The sequence below is a fragment of the Ursus arctos genome, unplaced genomic scaffold (assembly GCF_023065955.2).
Source record: "Ursus arctos isolate Adak ecotype North America unplaced genomic scaffold, UrsArc2.0 scaffold_31, whole genome shotgun sequence".
In the NCBI taxonomy this organism is placed as follows: Eukaryota; Metazoa; Chordata; class Mammalia; order Carnivora; family Ursidae; genus Ursus; species Ursus arctos.
The window spans coordinates 9,694,480-9,716,712 of record NW_026622997.1 but is presented as its reverse complement, the minus strand read 5'-3'; the positions used below and the strand labels follow the sequence as shown (position 1 = coordinate 9,716,712).

The 22,233-nt window shown below is 46.4% G+C and overlaps 1 protein-coding gene across 1 annotated transcript in view; it reads left to right on the top strand.

The window, feature by feature from the left end:
• LYRM4 (LYR motif containing 4) overlaps positions 1-21,691 on the top strand; it is a 157,929-nt gene extending 136,238 nt beyond the window's left edge. Inside the window, exon 3 of the mRNA XM_026511431.4 lies at positions 21,252-21,691. Within this exon, the coding sequence (XP_026367216.1) occupies positions 21,252-21,320 (69 nt within the window). The 3' untranslated portion in view covers positions 21,321-21,691. The remainder of the gene's footprint in view (positions 1-21,251) is intronic.
• The last annotated feature ends 542 nt before the right edge of the window (positions 21,692-22,233 follow it).

Genomic DNA, 22,233 nt, shown 5'->3' with positions numbered 1-22,233 from the left:
TGAGAGCATTTAATATGGGGTTTTTTAATATGAGAGGCCCTCCATTTCTAACTGCCACTGAGATAAGGAAAGCAGCCAGCACCCTGTGGGGGTGGGAGCACCGCGACAGTGGCCCCTCATCCCCCAGCACACACCCTGCCAAAGCATGTGCTGTCCTGGCCTCTTCTTGAGCAAACCGCGGGTCCAGAGGCCAAAGAACCCCCCACAGCCGCCTCCGGGAGGGAAGTGAACTTTGTCTTGTCATCTTTCTAATCCAGGGATGGCTCGTGCTGCCATCAGTCCTATCGAATCTCAGCAGGGCTTGCTTCCCTAGCTCAGGAAGGAAAATGCCATTTCCTTAGCTTCCCATGAGCGCATATCAGGCCGCAGCTGCTGCCAGCTCTGCAGCTTTGGCAGGGCTGCAGATGGGCTAAATGCAGACCGGGCGTTCTCGTTCTCCTCTGCTTCGGCCAGCTTCCTTTTCTGGCAAAATCTGAATAAACTCACAAACACAGGGCAAGTGGCGTGTTGCTCCCTGTGGAGCTTCACAAAGTTCAGTTCTTTAGGAGATCCAAGAGATGGATGGCCGGTGCTGTTCTTTGCACGGCGTCACTCCGTGCACATCCAGAACTCCCGTTTCTGAAAACGATGGGGCGGAGATGTGCCCCTGAAGGACTACAAATTAAACTGGGAGATGAAATCGCCGACTTTCTCAGCCTTTTGTAGCCCAGCCTAAGAGACCAAAGGACTTTTCTCTTTGACTAAACATGGGGTTTCCATTTAAAATATTAATTAGAGGGCCGCCTGAGTGGTTCAGTCCATTAAGCGTCTGCCTTTAGCTCAGGTCATACCCCGGAGTCCTGGGATCGAGTCCCGCATCGGTGTCCCTGCTCGGCAGGGAGTCTGCTTTTCCCTCTCCCTCTGCTGCTCTCTCTTTCTCTGTCAAATAAATAAATAAAACCTTTAAAAAAAATTAAAAAGTAACGTATTAATTAGAAAGAATAGAAGACACTTATTCCAAGGACGTGTGTTGTAAAAGTTCATAGATTTGGCTCTGAATCAAATTCCCCTCACCAGCAACCTTTACTAGGTTCATCTCCAGGCCAGAAGCAGCCCCTGCTTCTTCCCATCCATGCTCTAACCTTTGATATGCCTGTTCAGCTCTAATAAAGTAATAAAGATTGCTTGTGAATATTAAAAAAGAAAAAAAGCGCATAGATTTTGGAGTCAGAAGACCTGGAATGGAATATGGCAGCTCTCTAGAATTCATTTACCAGCTGTTGAAAATGTAGACTGGCTAATGAATTTCTCTGATTCTATACTCATCCATAAGTTGTATGTGGGTATTATATGTTGTAGAGGATATTTGTAAAAACCAAAGTGAGCAACCAATCCATCTAAGCCTGGTGCAGGCCCAGTAAATGTTATTTTCCTAAATATGTATTGCTAAGTAGGTAAAGCAAGTAGTCAAACTTAATCCCTGAGGCCAGGGGGTTTAAGGGACAAGATGCAGAAATGCCTTCTCTCTTTCCTGTGGGAGTGTCCTAAGAGCCACAAGCATTGGGTACAATCGCGGAACTTTTCCCGGGGTTCAGCTAGGTTACAATTTAGGATCTGCTGATAAATCCTGATCTACCAACTGGGGATCCACAACTACTAAAGATATAAGTTAGGGATAAAGTTATGAGGCCAAGGCATATAACAATTGTCTTTCAGTTATGATTCATCTCTGCTTTTTTTCCCCTTTCAAATATAATTTCCAGGTCATTCAATATTCTTCTATAATGTCATTTTTAATGATTACATATTAAGGATATGCCGTAAGAGAAAGCTGTGGGCAACTCTGGGGCAGCTAATTTGAAAATCTAATGAAAAGTAATGTAACCTGAGAAATGGAAAACTTTTTAAGATTTTGCTTTGGCCAAGTCCTTGATCAATGTTTGTAAATGCCATTGTTTGTAAATATTTTATGGACACTTCTTTTTAAATATATTCTTTGAGATGCGAGTATGTGTATTTAGTTTGCTTACTGTGGAAATCAGATCCTGTGGGTCATTACCTTTTTAAATGTACTTGCTTTCTCCGGTGTTGCAAGAAGAATATCAAAGTCCTCCACTATGATTTTATTTGATTTTAATGATTATTTTCTCAGTTTCTCCTTTCATTTCTGCTAGTTTAGGTTTTGTATACTTCGTGACTGTCTTAGGTACTGTGCCCAGTTCATGACTACATCTTTTTTGTAAATGTTGTTCATTATCCATTTAGTGATTTCAGATTCAACTCTGCCTTGTCTAGTGTTCACATAGACTAGTGTTTTCTTCCCCAAAATATGCCTAGTGTAGTTTAATTCGCTCCTTGGTTTTCAGTCTTTCTCACTCTTGTTGTAGGTGTTTGTTTTGTTGTCTGTCCCAGTTAGTTCGTTCATGCCTGTATAATGGCTGACATGGTTGATTTTATTCCTCCCACCTCGTTCTGTTATTTATTATAGACTGTTTTCTCTTCCTCCCTTCTTTATGTTTGTGGTTTATCAAGTAGCAGTTCGTTCCCTTTTCCCCTCTTTTATTTGGGAATTCTACTTGTCCGTGCCTTCTGTGGCCTGATGCTTAGAACTGGAAGCATACATTTGTTACTATTACTTGACAAAGATACCTGTTTTTCCCGTCAAGGCATCCACTTCCCTACACAAATAAGTTTCATACATTTGCACCTTGCTTACTGGTTTCGTCCTGAATCTAAGTGCTCTTACTGTATACAGCTTTATGTTACCGTCAACAGTTTGGGTCTGTTTTCTCTTCTCTCTAGGCCCTAAATTCCCTTAAGTGTTCTTTCTTTCTTTCTTTCTTTCTTTCCTTTTTTTTTTTTTTTTTAATTTGGTCATCTCACTGGGGTTCAGGTCTGGCCGTTAGACTGCTCCCCATGGCTGCAGTTCCACAGTAATAAAAGGGAAGGGTTCTCTACTCCCCAGGAGACCAGTGGGATAGCAGGGGCGGCAGCTGCCTGCTTCCTGTTCCCAAGTCAGACAATCCCAGCCTCAGAAACAGGAGCGCCAGCCTTGACCTCCAATTCCTCCTTAACTGATAAAGCTCCCTTACGGGAGGCAGATGTCGGCCAGAACCCCAGGCCCACGGGCCTCATCCCAGAATCCCCAGCACTGGTTTCCAGACCCTGTGTGGTCTCCAGGAAGAATGCTCCCATGAACTTCCTGAAAACCCCACCCCTGTGGCCGAGACCTCGCTCACACCAGCCGCCCTACATACTTCAGCAGCTTTATGCCTGTCTCACTGAGTCGGAGATTGGCTAGGAGACTAGAGGGGAAGCATAGCACATTCAGGCCTCCAAGTTCCCAGAATCCCACTCTCTGGTACTACTTACTAGAGAGATTTCAGATTTAGTTAGTTTTATAGGGAGGGCAGGGAGCCTAATCAATATTTAGAACATAATCTATAAGAAAAGCTCATTTCAAGAACTTAGCTGACTTAGAATTAAAGACCTTTTAGAGCACAACCTCTCTCCCTCTCCAAGGCCCAACCTCTCTCCCCTTCCACGTCTCCCCGGTACTCCATCTTTTGACTTGGCCTTTTGGGGGTTGCCTTGTGTTCTCACTTCTCCCTCCCTTCAGTGTGTCTGGTCAAGTAAATATGGACCTAGAGCTATATTTCATGTTTTCTACAATAACATTTGTTGAAGTTTAAAATTTTTGGTTTCAACAAAAATAAGGGACGGGAGGGTCAAAAATGGCCCCCAATACATGTCCACATCCTAATCCCTGGAACCTGTCAATATTACCTTTTATGGGAAAAGGGACTTTGCAGATGTAATCAGGTGACTGATTTAAGATGAGGAGACCACCCTGGATTTTTTACGTGGGCCCTAATTGTAATCACTAATGTCCCAGTAAGAGGAAGGCAGAGGGAGACTTGCTTACAGAATAGAGGGAGATGTAATGACAGTGCAGAGATTCGAGTGATGTGTTTTAAAGACAGAGAATGGGGGGCGCAGTCGTTAAGCGTCTGCCTTCGGCTCAGGGCGTGATCCCAGTGTTCTAGGATCGAGCCCCACATCAGGCTCCTTTGCTAGGAGCCTGCTTCTTCCTCTCCCACTCCCCCTGCTTGTGTTCCCTCTTTCGCTGGCTGTCTCTGTCAAATAAATAAATAAAATCTTTTAAAAAATAAATAAAATAAAAAAATAAAGAGAATGGGGCCACAAGCCAGGGAATACAGGCAGCCGCTGGAAGCTGGAAAAGACAAGACAAGGAAACGTATTCTCCCCTAGAACCTCCAGAAGGACCCAGTCCTACTGACATCTTGACTTTAGCCCGGTGAAACTAACTGACCTCTGGCCTCCAGAATGTGTGTTGTTTTAAGCCACTCAGTTTGCAGTAATTCGTTACAGCAGCAATTACTACATCAGGTAATCCTTCAGAGAGCCCGTAAGACCAATGCTACTCTCTCCTGTGTCCCCAGTCCCCAGGAAGGAATGGGACAGACACAGTCTTGAGACACACCACAAACATACACTGTGACCCTTGAGGTCCTGGGAGGTGGCTGTGGGTGGGGACGGTTGAAGCTGTTTGGTCCCTATAAGCCCTTAAAGATGGTGCCCATGTGGATATATTCTCCACTAGTGCCCAAAAGAAGTCCTTTGAGGGTATGAGGTCTTCTTTGAGTGAGTGCATATGCAAGCTGGACATCAGAGGCTCTGGGGAGGCAAAGCCAAGCTTTCAAAGGAGTGCAGGCCTCATTGTTGTGTGGGCTGTCTGAGGGAATTCCAGGCACCGTCTCTGGGAGAGTACCTAAACCTTGTCACACAGGACAGAGAGGGCCCCCATCAGACATGTAAGTGAAAAGCAAGATGGATGAACTTGGTCATCCCCCACATAAGGGTTCACATCCAAAGCTGTGTAAGAACATCAAGTGTGGACAGAGAGAGGAAACAGGAAATAGAGGGCCCATAAGACCAAGTCACAAAACGATTGTGGGGAAGGAAGGGAGGGGGGCATCATCTCCAAACACGCTTATTTGTGACGGTCAGTTTGTGAAAAGTGGCCTCTGAAATCTTCAGGTATGATTTCTTTCTTGAAAAGGGAAAGATAAGAGTGGTTCCTTTTTATCTGCTGTCAGTCAGCTGGGCGGCCTTGAAACTTCGACTCTCCCCAAGGAAGTGTGCTCAGCCATGATCAAGCCTGACAGCTTAATTTAGCCCTATGTGATTGGTGAGCTTGCGAAGCGACTTGTACCTACCGGGCCACAAGGTGCCCTTACGTTGCAACTCCATGACTGTGCAGGGGGGCCGCCCGCACCCTCAGCTAGGACCAGGGACCCTGCGCCCAGAATATGCATGTAACCACTGGTCCTCTTCACATCGACAGGTTCTGTAAAGTGTTTCTGTGCAGACAGCAAGAAATCTAAATTTAAATTTCCACTTAATTTTTTTATTCCAACAGGAGTAGTGTTTATTTTATAGAGGATCAAAAACCTTAGGATACCATTTTTTTTTTAATTCATTTGAGAGAGAGAGCGAGCAAGAGCACAAACAAGGGAGAGGGAAAAGCAGACTCCCTACTGAGCAGGGAGCCTGACGTGGGACTCGATCCCAGGATCCCGGGATCACAACCTGAGCCGAAGACAGCCGCTTAACCAACTGAGCCACCCAAGTGCCCCTAAGATACCATTTCTGTTGTACACCTAGATTTCTCCTCACCAAGGGTTGATCAGTCTTACACCAAAAAAACGTAAATGGAAGGTGTAAATGTCAGTTTCCTGGTTTTAGTATCGTGCTACAGTTAAGCAAAAAGCTACCTTCGGCAGAAATAGGCTGAGGAGTTTAATATGTTACTTATATGTAAAATATAGTATTTTACCACAATTTTTAAGCCCACTAAAAATAAATAAATAAATAGAACTTTTTTTAAAAGGATGATATAAACCAGCACTAGTCTACAGAAATATGATACAAACTATAAATGTAAGCCACATGTGTAATTTTAAAAATTGTCTAGTAGCCACATTCATAAGATTAAGAAGAACCTGGCAAAATTAATTTAATAATTTATTTTATTTAACTTGGTGTGTCTAGAATATTGTCATTTCAACCTGCAGTACAAAAAACATGTTAATTTTTTCATTCTTTTTTCCTTAATTAAGTCTTTGAAACCCAGTGTGTGTTTTATACTTCCAGAATATCTCAATTTGGACTAGCCACGTTTCAGATGCTAAATGGCCATGAGGCTAATAGGATTGTGCAGGTATAGACAGTGTTTTTAATATATCTTTACATATGTCCTTTTCAACACCCTTTAACATTATTTATTGAGATTTATATGCCATGCAGTTCAGCCATTTGAAGTATATAATTCAGTGGTTTTTAGTATATTCTGTGTTATGTAAATATCTGTCACCAGATAATCACTTTTAGAACATTTCACCACCCCAAAAAGGAACCCCATACCCATTGGGAGTCACCCACATTCTCTCCTACTCACCCACTTGACAACCACTAACCTACTTTCTGTCTCTATGGATTTCCATCTTTTAGACATTTCATGTACATGGAATCAGAGAATGTGTGGTTTTATGGGTCCAACTTCTTTCCCTCAGCATAATCTTTTCAAGAGTCATCCATGCTGTAGCATGTATCAGTGCTCCACCCCCTTTATGGCTAGATAAGAGTCCAGTACATGGATCCACTGTTTGGATATACGACATTTGTCTGTCCGTTCATCGTGGGCACTGGGTTGTTTCCACCTTTTCACAATCGTGAACAGTACTGTGGTACACAGTCTTATACACCTTTCCGTGTGGACATTCGTTCTCGTTTTTCATAAACATATACCGAGGAGTGGAATTTCTGCATAAAATCATTTTCACACAGTGCTTTAATTTTTATTAAATATGTATTTATTTGAGAGAGAGCGTGCACACAGTGGGGGTGGGGTGGACAGAGAAAGAAGGAGAGCCAGAATCTCAAGCAGACTCCGTGCTGAGCGCAGAGCCCCGAGGCGGGACTTGATCCCAGGACCCTGAGATTAGGACCTGAGCTGAAATCAAGAGTGAGGTGCTTAAATGACTGATCCGTCCAAGCGCCCCCATGCTTTCATGTTTTATACATTTTCCTTGACCATATCTGCCTGTTGTTTACATTCTTCAAATAACTGAGCAGTTACGGCCGTACCACTGCTTATCTCCTCGTAGCCTCCGGGGGATTTGTCTCCATTCCCCTGAACATTATCATGAGTTAGTGCTGGTGGCCCAGCTCTGTCAAGGTCACTACCAGCTGGCTAAGGACATAAACAGCTTTTATCAGCCTTCTTCTTTGTGTTCTCACAGCCCTGGGTGATCTTCACTGTGCATTACAAGAGTACAGGTTATTTCTCTCAAAAAGTAAAGGAAATCTACAAGGGTTGAATTCGTGGTAAGCTCTGTAGATTCCTGTGGTAGATCCCCAGCCCTAAGTGACAGGAGCACATCGCCCTAAGACACTGGGTGGAAAGGAAAGGAGAAAGGTGAGCAAACCACTCTAAAAGAGGGGCTTGGTGGGGCGCCTGGGTGGCTCAGCCAGTTAAGCGTCCGACTCTGGCTTTCAGCCCCTGGTCATGATCTCAGGATCCTGGGGTCGAACCCACGTCAGGCTTCGCACTTAGCAGAGAGTCTGCTTGGGATTCTCTGTCTCTCCGTCTCCCTCTGCCCCTTCCCTCTAAAATAAATTAATAAATCTTTAAATAAATCTATGAACAAATAAATAATAAGTAAATAAAAGAGGGGCTTGTCCCACTGGCTGGACCATGTCCTCAGGGCTGACTCCAGTGTGAGGGTCCCTTCACCGTGATGACAGAAATGGAGCAGCCACCTTACTTGAACCGAAAAGCAAATCAGAAGTCAACCCCAAGGAAAGCTACTTCTAGCAGGTCAAGTGTGGGACTCGGGGGTCAAAATGAACATCCCAAGGGCAGCTTTTAACGCTGGACCATCTTCAAAGGCTTCAAGGTTCACTCTTCCCAGAAAACAGCTGACTGCCTCGATGGTGAAGTTTCTCTCTTTCAGATGAGTGGAGCTAGAAGGTCTTATTCCTAAACACCGGAGGAACACTCCCAGGAGGGGCTGCCTCAGGAGGCAGCCTCCCTCTGCCAGGCTTGGCTCCCACAGCTCCTTTCTTCCTCCTCTTTTGTCGGCTTGTCCCGGCTCATGGGGATGCCGGCACCCAGACGGGTTCATGGGCTCAGACCTGCCTGCATTGACCCCGGGTTCCGTGTTCAGGCAACAGAAGCAAGTGTTTAGCTCCACCCACTTGCTCTGAAGGGGAGAAGAGTTGGTGGAGGTCCTAGAGCTCAGCTTCCCTACCACAGTTTTCTCTGCCAAAAACCTTCATAGGATCAGAGAAAGATGATTCTAGAAGGTGTGTGCTGTGGACTGAGGTGGGGCCGTGGCTATGCCAGCCGCATCAGCAAGGACACAAAAGGTACCCCACAGGCCGTGTGACGAGGACTCGCTTCCAGGTTCTTCTAAGACTGCGGCTTCATCAGGGGATGGGAAGGAAGCTAAGGGCGCAGTGCTGGGACAGACACAGCCCCTGAGTTCTGGTAGCTTCCAGCCTCGTGTCAGAGACAAACACATAAACTGCATAAAATATAAAGTCAGGATAGTGTGGCTGGTGCTGCAACAGACAGAACAGAAGGCCCTGAGTCCACAGAGCACTTTTCCAAACATGGTCCGAGGCCTCATCCCAGATCTGCTAAGTCAGTCTTGGGGGGTTGGCAAAGAGCCCTCTGGCAAACGCATGCACACGGGAGTTAGAGAAGCTCTGGCCGAGCAGGAGGCTGTGTGCCTGCCGTGGGGGGAGCCAGGCCTGGACGTGGGCCAGGGGAGACCCCCCTAGGCAGACGGAACCCAGTCTCAAGGCAACGTGTATTCCTCCCTAAATGACTGCCTTTGGGCAGTCATGGTGGTTACTTAACGTGTACCCCCATTTCCCTGAACTGAGTCTCTCAGAGATCCCATCCATGAGGGATGCACGTTTCTGAACGTTTCTGAAGTCACACTAGTAGCCCAGTCAGGTGCTCGCGGGCGGGGGGCGGAGGGGAGGAAAGAGTAGAAAAAAGAGGCAAAAGACACATGACTCATAAAAGTAATAATATGTTTTCCAGGAAAAAAGCCTTCTCTCCAAAATGTTTTTAAAAGGAGGCGGGTGGGGGGGGGGCGCCTGGGTGGCACAGCTGTTAAGCGTCTGCCTTTGGCTCAGGACGTGGTCCCGGTGTTCTGGGATCGAGTCCCACATCGGGCTCCTCCGCTATGAGCCTGCTTCTTCCTCTCCCACTCCCCCTGCTTGTGTTCCCTCTCTCACTGGCTGTCTCTATCTCTGTTGAATAAATAAATAAAATCTTTAAAAAATAAAAATAAAAAAATAAAAGGAGGCGGGGGGAGTTAAAGAACCATATCCGAGAATCGATCATGTTTTCAGCTGAGCTAGTAGACGCGAGGCTGACACAGATCTGTCGAAATGCACTGTTTACAAAACACAGTTGGGAAGGCTGTGTAGAAACATGGTTGGGGGGCGCTGCAGGGTTCTCGGTCAGTCACGTAAATAGTACATGCACGCAACAGTGTGCAAACAGCCGCTTTGAGTGTTTCATGTATAAACAGGGTAAAAGGGGTTTGCAGAAATAAAAATAAAGGTGATTTTGAGGTGGGGGGTTAGGATTGATTTTTTTTCTTGATTTTTTTTAATACTGTTTTTTTTTTTTTTAACCACACCGTACTCACAAATTTAAAGGATTAGAATTTAGGGCTTTGCTAAAACTCAGAGTCGTAAGTACTGACCCTGTGATGTTGGATAAATTAAGTTTACCTCTTCGACCTTTGGTCTTTTTAAAACAGAGAGGATGAGGGGCGCCTGGGTGGCTCAGTTAGTTAAGCATCTGCTTTCAGCTCAGGTCAGGATTCCAGGGTCCTGGGATCAAGCCCTGTGTGGGGCTCTCTGCTCAGTGGGGAGCCTGCTTCTCTCTCTCCCTCTGCCTCTCCCCCTGCTTGTGCTTTCTCCTTCTACCAAATAAATAAAATCTTAAAAAAAATAAAACAGAGGATGATGTCTGCTCTACATACAAGGATCAGACAAGCCAATAAAGTGTACAGATACCTTGTGAACTAACTGTAAAGTGCCAGACGGATATTAGTTGTTGCTATAATTATTACACACAGAGTATCAGGTTGTCACAATCTGCATAATAGGCTGTAGTATGATTTCATTGAAGCAAGTGAAAGTAAAGAAAAGGCTGGATTGCAGTTGCCCTGACGGAAGAGAATGATCACAGGCTCTTTTTAAAATCAGCAGAAAGTTGGGGCAAGCAGGTTAATTTCCTTGCACTTTCCCCTTAGCATGTTTAAAGGAAGTCCATGTCATTAAGAGAAAAGTCACTATTTATTTGCCCCTGCCCAGGGTGGGTGGAAGAAAGTTGCTCCTGTGGCTGCTGGGAGCTGATTGTCTCCTTCCAGGGAAACCAGGAGGGCACCGAAAGGGGGCAGGTGGTCCACCCAGATGATCCGGCCCGCTGCAGCCTGCCGTGCTCTGTGGCAAGTGAAAGCAGAACCTGGGCAGAAGAGCCACGTGTCCTGGCCACGACTGAATGCTGGCAGGGTGTCTGCAGCTCGCCCTTCAGAGGCCGGGTTTTCTCCCCCTGCTGGGGAGACAGACTGCAGTTCACTTCTTGACTGATGATTCCCTCAGTAGATTCTTTAGGGACTGGTTATTTCCTCCACCAGCGCAGCCTCCCTCTGTGGCAAGCCTCAGAAATCTGGAGTGCCCATCACATGGTGGAGGCATAGTGGGCACAGCCACAGGAGAAAAGAAAAGATGAATATCTTTTCTGTTGGCATTGGCGATGATGCGATGTTGGCATGGTTGCTTCTGTTTGAGAGTCAGTAGAGCCTTTCTGGGGTCAAGTCTTGGCTTCCCGGGTTTTTGATTGGAAGGTATGTTCAGTAACTGGGCTTCAGGGACAGTGTGGAGGCCATGTAAGCTGATGGCAAGTTCCCTGTGTCCTACTAGAGCCCCAAGGATCAGGGAGGTGGGCTTGGTGAGACAGAAAGCGCCCCCGCCCTCTCCTTGACCTTGTGAGTGCTGAGGAATACCAAAGAGCCACCATACTGGGCTGGCACCAAAAGAGAAGCTCCAGCCCCCTGTCTCATCAGACACATGGTGTCATTTCAGGCTCTAGCTTGTGGCCTTCCCTTTCTCCTTCATCCACAATAACGTCCAGGAGCAAACTATAGGCCATTCTGTTCAGCTGTCTTCACGTCTCCCCTGCAGCATGCTAGAAAGAAACAAGAAAATGTGAGCCTATGATCAGAGGCCTGCATATACTATGCATACCTTTGCAGTAATAGCCCAAATTTATCCTCCAAAGCCCCTACCCTACAGGTGATGTTCTGTGTTTAACCACCAATATGGCATAGGCCTTGACCCCTCAAAAGGAAAGCTGGCCAAGCTCGCCCAGGACAACAACCCACCAAGCCAGACAAGGACCCTGAGTGTGAGGTCCGGGCATCCTGCCCTGAAGGTGGCAGGAGGGAGGGAGGTCCAGACATCATGGACCCTCAGGGAGGGAAGGGCCCTGAGCAGCAGCCATTGACCCACAGTTTGGTGGTCATTCAACATTTTAATTTTAGCATGTCTGGTACGTACTGGCTGAATGTCAGCTTTTCCCGATCCCCTGGCCAACGGAGACCCTGTGTCTTCTAGTGGTTCCCTTTCCCCAGACATTTCTGAGAACACCCAAGAGTCCTTACATGTGTACTTAAGTGCCTCCTAGACCCTGCCAATTTGGGGGTCTTGTGGAAGATAGACGATGGTGGGTTCAGGAGTAGGCTGTTGTAGGAGTGAGCCACGTTAAGCAGCAGTACCATCCACTGACTGCCCACCACTGCTGACGTCTGCTGTCCCACCCCTGCCTCAAGTGCTGGGTGGGAGACTGGGCAAGCATAGCTTCTTAGTGCATCTGGACACGGTGCTCCCTCTAAGGTCCTGCCAGGCTTTCAGTTCACATGGGTGTTTTTCTCTCACGTCCATTTTGTGCTCTTTTCAACCTGACTTCTGGACGGGGAGAGACAGAAGAGAGGTACGTAATCAAACATGTTGATGTATGTCTGACCCCAATGTCGTTTGAGGTTTAATATCATTCCCAGAATGTTCCCAAGCCCTGGGAAAGTAAGGATGTTGCTGACCATCTGTCTTAATGTCCCTGGATATGACGTAGCAGGTCCCCGTGGGGATGGATGCAAAGGAATGCAAGGCAGCTGTTTGAAAGAAGGATCAGTGTCCTGACATGTAGAGATGCTTCACTTGACAAAGGGCAAGTTGGAGGAAAAGGGTGGAGTTTGACTTGTTGTTTGTTTCTGTTGTTTCACACCATTTCTTGCATGAGCCAGGCTCCGGCCCCAGAGATGGAGATAGGGCAGCTGCCAACGGCCATGGTGTTCCATCAGAAGCTGCTAAGCATGGGATTGTTGCAGAGAAACTGGTCCGGCAAACCGGGGTCTGTGAGAGGTGTGAGCACAGCAGGGGAGGGGATGCTCATCCGGGACACTCGGTCTCTGCCGACTTCCGAACACCAAAAGGCATCAAACTTATCCTTGTTTTTAAAAGAAGCCAGTAAGATGCCTGGGTGGCTTGGTTGGTTAAGCATCTGCCTGCCTTCGGCTCAGGTCATGATGCCCAAGTCCCGGTCATGATCAAGTTCCACATTGGGCTCCCTGCTCAGCAGAGAGTCTGCTTCTTCCTCTGCCCTTCAGGCTGCTGTGCTCTCTCTTGCTCACTCTCTCTCAAATAAATAAATAAAATCTAAAATATGTATATATACATATAAGAAGCCAGTAAATCCACACACTTCACAAACCTGAATTTTAAAAAAGCATTGTAAGTGCATCTTCTGGCTCATACTCTGGAAACTTTTTTCAGTGTCCAGAGCCTTTTCTTTGACTCTGTATAGCCTTGACTTTGGATCTGCTGTGGGAGTTGTGAATCTGTTCCGGTGACAGGTGCCTCAGTGCTCTCCCGGAACCTGGAAGCCCACCAAGTGAAGAACTTGTAACATCAAACAGAGTAGTGTGAGTGACCGTGCTCTGTACGGTCTGACCCCCTGTGGTGCCGTCCGCCATCTAAGGAGGGGGACAGAGCCAAACCAAATGAAATACAGTCGATCTGCAAGTCTCTAGAAACAGTTATCTGAAGTGGTGGGTAATCATCTAACTCAGTATTTCTTTCTTTCTCTATTTCTCTCTCTTTCTTTTTTTTTTTTTTCCGCCCTAACCTTTTCAGTTATATTTGCTTAAAGCAGATGTAAAATCAGAATTGAGGGGCGCCTGGATGGCTCAGTTGGTTAAGCATCGGACTGTTGGTTTCAGCTCAAGTCAGGATCTCAGGGCTGTGAGATCGAGCCTCCCCACCCCAGGCTTCGCCCTGGGCATGGAGTCTGCTTAAGATTCTCTCTCTCCCTCTGCCCCTCCCCTCCCTCTCTCCCTCTCTCTAGGAAAAAAAAAAAGTAAAATCAGAATTGAATCAAGCTGACCCTGAAAAAAGTGTCCCTGAAGGGATAATATAGCACCTGATTGGCCCAGAAAATTCGTCAAGGATCTTCCTCAAGCAGGTTGATAAGCTTGCAGTCAAGAGCTTGCTGGTCCCAGCCCATCCCAGGACTCGCCAGCCGAGACAGTTGCATCACCTTGTAACTAATTATAGCAGTGCCGGGATTCTAGTCTTGCTGCTGTGCGTTTGGTGACCCGAAGCACTGAGTTCAGGGGCTGAGGTGCTGCCAGCGCAGTGCAGGAACGCCTGCATCTCTGGCGCTTTGCCTGGGCCCTTGTCACCATCCCAGGGGTTTGCCCCGTTTCACTCTGACGTGCTGTTTGCGTCCTGAGTTCTGCCCGGTTCCAAGAAGGGCTCGGTGACCGAGTCTCAGTGGTGCTAACATGCGTGCTGGCCATTTGGATGCTTTCATCTCGCAGAGCCTTCGTTATGCAATGTTTCACCACCGACTGTTTGTATCCAGTGTCTCCACGTGGTCAGCTGTGCTTCAGGGGCGGGGGAGGGAGAATATCTGGATAAAGTAGGAAGACAGCTAGTGCCTGTCTCCTGTACTATAACTGTCTGCCCACCACGAGCAGTGGTCCAGACTCGCAGGTAGAAATCACCCACAAACGCCCAGTAGCTCTAAAGAACAGGTGTGGGAAGATTCCCTGGCCTTCAGTAACAGTGTGGTGTCCTAGAGCAACACTGAGGTACAAAGACACCTCCCTCGCCCAACCTGGTCTTGTAGTCCATCCCCGTACCTTCTGGAAGGGCTATGCTGAAAGAGCTCCTGGTGGGTAAATATCAACCCTGGCTTTTTGTTTGTTTTTTGGAAAAATAGTCACCCACCGAAAAAAAAACTGATAATTTTAAAATATTAATAATAAATACTGAGCCTGAAGGCGGTTATATTTATGCTCCTTCTTCACTCAGGGGTGCCAATCAGAACAAGAGAATGGTGACATTCACGGACCCCACCCCCACCTCCCTAATGAGAAACTCCATGAGTGGGGCCCAGCCATGTGTATCCTTGAAAGCTGACCCCGTGGTTCTGAGGCCTGTCTTGTTAGAAACCACTGCCTTACATGTATATTTGTTCAAAAAGGACTCATTCCTGCAGAGGGGACAGTATGCTGGTAGAATGGGAACCCCTGCTGGCTGCCCATGACTTCAGGCTCTTTGAGGCCACCGTTTTCTGAGACCCATTACAATGGTTTGATTTCCTTTACTCTGATGGCCTGGGATACAAAAGAAAGAGGCCGTCTCTTGGTGGGCTTTTTAAAAATTTTTTAACTGAACATCAGACATGCAGAAAAACAACAGAATGGCCTAGAAATCTAACAATGGTGGATGAGAGATAGGACAACCATATAATTCATCATCACACGTGGGGACCCTTGAGAGTGAAAGAAGGCTCTATTAATAATCATACTGGGACAGTGGGCATCTGGTCATGCTGATGAGAGGACACAATGCTCCATCTGGGGTGTCTCCTGTCCCTACCAGTGAGGAGGAAACACGCTAAGTATTAATTGTGACATGGGTTTTTAGAGAAGAGATAAGAATTTGTTCACTGCTCTGCCAGGAATATCACAGAGAAAATAAGAAGTCAGCTCCTCACCACCACCCTCCACATTAGGAATATCCAATATCTAAAATTCAAGGCTCACAGAGTTGAATGGAAACGGAGCATGTGTGGAGAGAGGAACACGAGATTCATCTCTGGATTTTCTGGACTGGCCTTTTTTCTCTGCTGTACTAATTGTGGACTGACTTCTCAAAGATCTACTTTGGCCATTTCAAGCATTCTTCTATTTCATAAAATGATAGCAAATTCAAAAGCAATAGTATTATGTTACTATATGTAAACATTTTGAAAAACAACTTAGGCTACCAAATTCTAGAAAGAAAAAGAGCATATGCATCAAGAGCTATTTTTAGAGGAAGACCATGTGACCTATATTCATAAGTTTGGATTTTACCTCTTACTGCTAAAAAGAAGAATTATATATAATTTCATGTATCCCTATTTCAGTTTGCTTCTTTAAAAACTTATTAGGAAACCAAGTATGATAAAAAATGGTCTCTTTGAAAAATGGTTGTTATAGCAATTGCTCTACTCTGGCAGGGCTGTGACAGTGACCTTCCACGCTGGGATATCACTGGGAGAATTGCGGAGAGAGCTGCAGGCAGCATGGAAAACTGTCTGACATCATTATAGGTCAGAGGAGGGGCACAGATGTCCTGCCCACTTTCCATGGGGCAAGCAGACAGGCGGCAGTCAGCAGAACGTGTGGTCTGACAGGAGGCCGAAAGCTGAAATTCTGCTATCAAAGACTCACTTATATTGGTGGTTCATAGGTTTTGGGGGGACTTTCCAAAGCCCCTATCAAGTGTAACTACCTTGGGAAATTAAAAAGATGCCTCTGAACTGGGTGTGTCGGGAGGCACTCAAAGGCACAGGGTAAATAAAGTGCATCTTCCCAAAGGGCCAGAGTTACTTGACAGATTGGGAGAACATTTTTACAAAGTGAGTATAAGTATATTACAGAACAGAATACACCATTTATATGAAGGTCAATAGGAGACTTCAAAGAAATGTTCCAGTTACCACATCCTCTTCAAGCTAAGCCCCAAACCCCCATGAATATGATTTTATGTATTTTATGTATTAACTACCTCTGTTCAGTAGGGTCTGCTTTCTAACTCTTACTCTGCTCATTTCTCTCTCCTTGGGCCAGTGCCAGTTGTTTCAACTGTATCTTAGAAATGCTTTAATATCTTCCTTATTCTTATTCTTGACTTTGTATTCATTCAAATAAGCATGAAAGTTGTTTCCTCACATATCTCAGAAAACCCCATTGGGATTTTCATTATCATGTTAAACAAACTAATTTGGGAGGCACCTGGGTGGCTCAGTCATTAAGCATCTGCCTTCGACTCAGGGCGTGATCCCAGGGTCCTGGGATCAAGCCCCAAGTCAGGCTCCATGCTCCGCTGGGAAGCCTGCTTCTTCCTCTCCCACTCCCCCTGCTTGTGTTCCCTCTCTCACTGGCTGTCTCTCTCTGTCAAATAAATAAATAAAATCTTTTTTAAAAAGAAATAATAATTTGGCAAAAGATTGACGTTTTTATATGATTCAGTCTTCCATGAACATGGTATATCTTATATCATTCAAACTCATTTTACATGTTTTAAGTTTTATTGTTTTCTTTCTTACAGCCTTGCACATTCTTTTTAGGGTTATGTCTAGGTGTGTTGTTTTTATTGTTGTTGTGACTGTTGTTACTGTCTTTTCTCATCATATTTTCAATGTGATCTGCTGCTGGCTTCTTATATCTGAAATAGAAGGGTATGCCCATCTGAGCAATCACACTCCTTCCAAATACCAAAGATGTAGAAAGCCTATAAATTAATAATGATAATGGTATCTTCCTCATAAAGTTGTCAAGATAGGAAGAATTAAGTACTTGTAATCAATTGATTAAATTAATTAAATATTTAGAACAGTGCCTGGCACACAGTAAATTGCTCATTAAATGTGACTGTTACCTTTCATCATCACTATCATTTTTATTTTTTAGTAGTAATAGTGTTATCATCATTGCTAGTAGTGGTGTGATCACTACAATGCCAGAGGCAGGTTTTGTCACTGTCCCCCATCGGACAGGGAACTGTCCCTACCCGGGTGGTTTTACCATCCTCAGGGCAGAGAGCAGGGACAGTCCAGCCCCAAGCTTCTCCAGCAGAGCCAGGTGTCAGTGTCTCTCCCGTAACTTTTCAGTGCCCAGGGCACCTCCTCACCCCAGACCACTCTGATGACCATTTGGAAGCATCATGGTCCTACCATGGGGGCCCAGAGCAGAGATGAGGAGGGTCCATCAGTCCTCACGTCCAACCCAGGAAGCTCAAGTTCAAAACCAGGAGGTGGTGTGAGACATCCCTGACACCCTCTCCACAGTGTGGGTGTGTTTAACAATTACAGAATCGTAGAGTAGTACAGCCAGAGCCTGAGGAGTCTTCGAGATCTTTAGGTCAGAATCTGACACCCTGTGGTATTCCTCTCCACAGCAGACGGGCGGTGCGCGACGCCATCCACATCGGTAACATTTAACAAGCCCCGACTGCATGCCTACTACTGTTCTTAGTTAATCCTCTCAACAACGTGAAGGCAGTGAATGTAATGGAGCCCTAGGAAGTATCTGGGGCAATTGGTACATTTTCTTCAAGTCTCCTATTGCTTTGATTCTCCTAACAATGGTGTGAAATAGGCAGGAAGTAGCAGAGGCCCCAGTGCAGCCTCCCCACCGCCCCCACCCCTGGTGATGGAGCCCAGCTCCTCTGAGTCCAAATCAGACTGAGATGTGTTGCACAGGAGACAGTGCATTGCTGCAGATGAGTGAGCAATGAAGACCTGAAACATTGTACTTAATTTTCTTTTCTTGGATCCTCCTCCTTCCTCCCCAGCAGATCATTTTACCTAATGAGTCTCAGAGCTCTGAAGTGTTTCTAGGCCAGCCAGCCAGCCCATCTACTTGCAGTTGAGTAAGCTGTGTATTTTTCTAATGGACTCTAATGCCAACTCCTGAAGTTTATAGAATAAAAGTGTGATCAGCTTTAATGACCAATTTATGCATGGTAATAGTCGGATGTGGCTGGTGAAGCCCCTCGCGGCTTCTGGAAGGGCTGTAAATTGAAGCTGGTAACCATACTTCCTCACTTCATTGACCAGTTCCTCTCACCTCCAGCTCAGAAGCGACATGCTCCGTCATTAGCACCGCAGCATCCATCCCCGGCTGGCCCCCCATGTGTGCTGACACGTTTTATAGCCAAAATAAATGCAACACAACTGTTATGCAAACATTTATTGCCTCCCCTCTGCAGCTCTCATTGGGATAACTTTTTAATATTTCCTCCCTGTGTGAACGGATATTTCTCTTCCATCTTCTGTAATTGCTCTGGGTTAATCCCTATAGCCCTGGATTACAGCTTTAAACTTTCTGCTGGGCCAAATTTAAATCATTTGATTTTCCTTAACAGTGAGTGAGCATTCTTGTTATAATAACATGGTCCTATTGCTACTTTCATTGACTTGCCTATATCAGTTCTGTAATTCCGCTGGTAGCTCACCACCAAAGCACTGCACAGTGACTTACAGATCGAGGTTTTAGAACTTGTGGACATAGAGCCTTGGTTATAACCAGGGATGCTTAGACACTGCTATTTTTAATTACCAGGTACTTACTGAGTACTTTCTATGTGCCTAGCACTGTCCTAAACTATGCTGTGAAAGCAGCTAAGTCAGAACAAGGAGAGCGTGAGCCCCACCTTTCTCCCCAGCAGCCACTGATAAAAGTAAATGAATCATTTGAGCTGTTGCCTAAAATTATTTTTATTAACCTAGACATCCCTCCAAAAAATGATTCTTTTTTTTTTTTCCTTTTAAAATAACTGGTGTTTTAGCCTTCCTTCTAAAAAGCATTGATAGTGGGCCCATTTGTCTGTTGAGCGTCTGAAAATAAAACCATATGGTATCCAGTGTGGCGAACACTGCTTCTCTGCCTCCTCTCTGGAGTAGGGTGCATATGGCTTCCGCTCACCCTGCAGCTATTCCAGGTCATCAAGAAGGGAGGCCAAGACAAGCCTCTGTGCTCCACTTGTCATGAAACGTCATCCAGCTAATCTCACCCCTCAAGATGGTTTAAGACTATGTTATGCAGAGTGTGGTCCACAGATTCCCAGGCCCACCCTTCCTGCTTGCATCTGAAGCCATAGGTGTTCTTTATAATGACAGGAGGAAGGGAGACTGAAGACACAGGAGCAGAGTTCATCGCCGACTTCTGTTGGGAATGGTGCAGAGCACTCTTCTCCACCACCGCCACCTCCTTTTCTCTTTTGTCAAATTAAGGAATTGACTTGCAGTGAAAATATCTACACCATCATCCTCATGCCCCTAAATCTCCACTCTGTACTTTGGCTCTCTTTGTCAATAATTTGGCAGCTCTGACCTCTTCCTTCACTTTCCCCTGGCACCATGATACATGTCAGTTACCAGTGCTCCCGGGCCATCGGGACACCTCTGTGCAAGTGTGTGCTGGAAGACATAACCAATGGCTTGGGAAAATGGGAACGTTCAGATGGTCTCTCAGGGTGTAGTTGTAGGAGAGCACAATTATACCTGAGTAGTGACAAAGCCTCCCCCTTTCGTGGGCCATCATTTCAAAGTAGAGTATTAACCATAAAAAAGGATGAGATCTTACCATTCACAACAATGTGGATGGACCTAGAGTGTGTTATGCTAAGTGAAGTAAGTCAAACTGAGAAGGACAAATACCAAATGACTTCATTCATATGTGGAACCTCAAAAAAAAAAAGAAACAACAAATGAATAAACAAACAAAAAGTATAATCAGACCTATAAATACAGAAAACAACTGATGGTTGCTGGTCTGGGGAGGGGATAGGCAGAACGGGGTGGAGGAGAGTGGGAGAGACATGCTTCCCGTGATGGAGTGAATAAGTTGTGGGGATAAAAGATACAGAATAGGGAGCATAGTGTTTAGTAGCGTTGTATGGTGATAAATAGCAGCTACGCTTGTGAGCACAGCGTAAGATACAGAGAAGTTGAATCATTACGTTGTACACCTACAACAGTGTAATGTGGTATGTCGACTATGTGCAAATAAAATAAAATAGATGGGGCACTGGGATGGCTCAGTGGGTTAACTTTCCGACTCTTGACTTTGGCTCAAGTCATGATCTTGAGTCCTGGTATCGAGCCCCATGTTGGAATCACACTTCAGCGGGAGTCTGCTTGAGGATTCTCTCTCCCTCTCCCTCTGTCCCTCCCTCATGCTTGTGCATACTCTCTCTCTCAAATAAATATTTTTTTTAAATAGAGTAGAATATTAAAGCAAGTTGGGAAAACCACATTAGGGCCTTGATTCTGACCCCTGGCTGCTCTGGGTAGCTGCTATAGCCACTGAGAGGTTCCCTCATTTACTGAAAGAGCGAAGACCCCAAATTACCCGTAGGTAGTGACCGATTGCTCTGAAATCGTTTCTGTACCAGTTGTACCCATTTCTAAGAAAGTATCACTTAGGAAACGCTTTTGGAGAAAACTCGTGAAGACCCTTTGTTCCAAAGGAAGGATCAGAAACACTCAGTGTAAGAGGACACTGAGAAGGAAAGGGCAGGAAAGGCAAGAGGCGAGAAGTGAAAGAACACAGACCACAGTCCTCAGCCCTGCCTGGAACAGACAGGCAGTCGTGTCGCTTTCAGGGCCCTTAATGCCACCTGCTGTCTAGCCCAGCATAGGCAAGACACATTTCTGCTTCATGCTGAAAGCCTTTCCTTATAGAAGAGCCGGTTCTAAAGGAAGCGGGTTATGTTCGGTGAGGAGCTGCTGTGCACGCATCCGGGTGGTCTCAGCCTGCTCAGGACAGCTCGAGGAACCAAGGCCATGGCTGCTGGTGCCATTGCAAAGGCCAAAAAGTGTGGATCTCTAACTTGTTCTCACAGTGAAGGAAGTAGGAATTGGAGGGTGTGGGGAATTAGCAAAGGCCAACCCGGTGACTGCACTTGGCCCCGCGATGCAGCCCCGCAATGCAGTTCCCTGTAAGGAACAGCCCTGTGATGGCAGGCGTTGGCATTTAAATGTTAGAAATGCTCTTTCTGACCCTTCGCAGCTAATGGAGACTGTCTTTCTTTGCCTTCAGGTCCACATCGGCCAAATGTATTCGACTGACAAGCTTATCATTGAGAATCAAGAGACGCCGAGGACCTAGGGGGCCAGGACCAACCCCCCCCCGCCCCGGCAGCTGTGGACCAGCTTCAGCACCCACTCTGCGCTTCAGCTGGGAGCCCCCACAGACCACAAGTGGCCTCTTCCATCAGCTTAGAATTGCTTCTTGCTCCGCCTGCCCTGTAGGAGCTGATAAACTGAGTCCGGGTTCCATTCTTCTGCAGCCTTAGTGGAAAAGGGTGGCTGGCTGTCCTTGATTCGAGTGTTTGAGTGACGAGCAGAGCTCGCCCGGAATACTGTTGTGTATTATTGTGTCTCCTCTCCAGCCCACTCCTCTTTTGTATCTCATCGCCACTTGTATAGAGCCCTCCACCCTCTCTCTCTTCGTTGTTAATAAACAGAATTGTCTCCCTACACCTTCTTACGCCAGATGCGCTCCTGACGATGAATACACTTTCGTTTCCTGCTGCGGCTGGACCTGCAGAGGGCAGTGGGGGCCCAGAGGGAGGGTCCAAACCTGAGCTGAGCCCTCCCTTTGTGGAGGGCAATCTAGGCACCCAAGATTTGGAGGGCAGGAGGGAGTAGGGCAGGGCCAAAGGGGTAGAGGACACATCCTGCAGTTTATACCTGGGCCCAGTGCAACCAGAGAGGGGCCTGCCTGTGGCTCCCCGCCCGGCAACAGGATCCTGCCAGCCCTGCTACTCCAAGTGTGGTCTGAAGATGGGCACCAGCATCCCCGCCTGGGAGCCAGCTGGAAATGCAGAATTTCAGGCCGCACCCCACAAGCTGTGAATCCGAATCTTGAGTCTAACACATCCAGGTGCCCCCAGCCCACACTGAGGTTGGGGAAGGGCCACTCGGCACTGCCTCCCAAAGCTAGCTTTCCCGAGCTCCCTTCACAGAGCCATAAGCATCTGCAGAACTGGAGAGTTTTTTAAGAGGAATTTCTCGGTGCT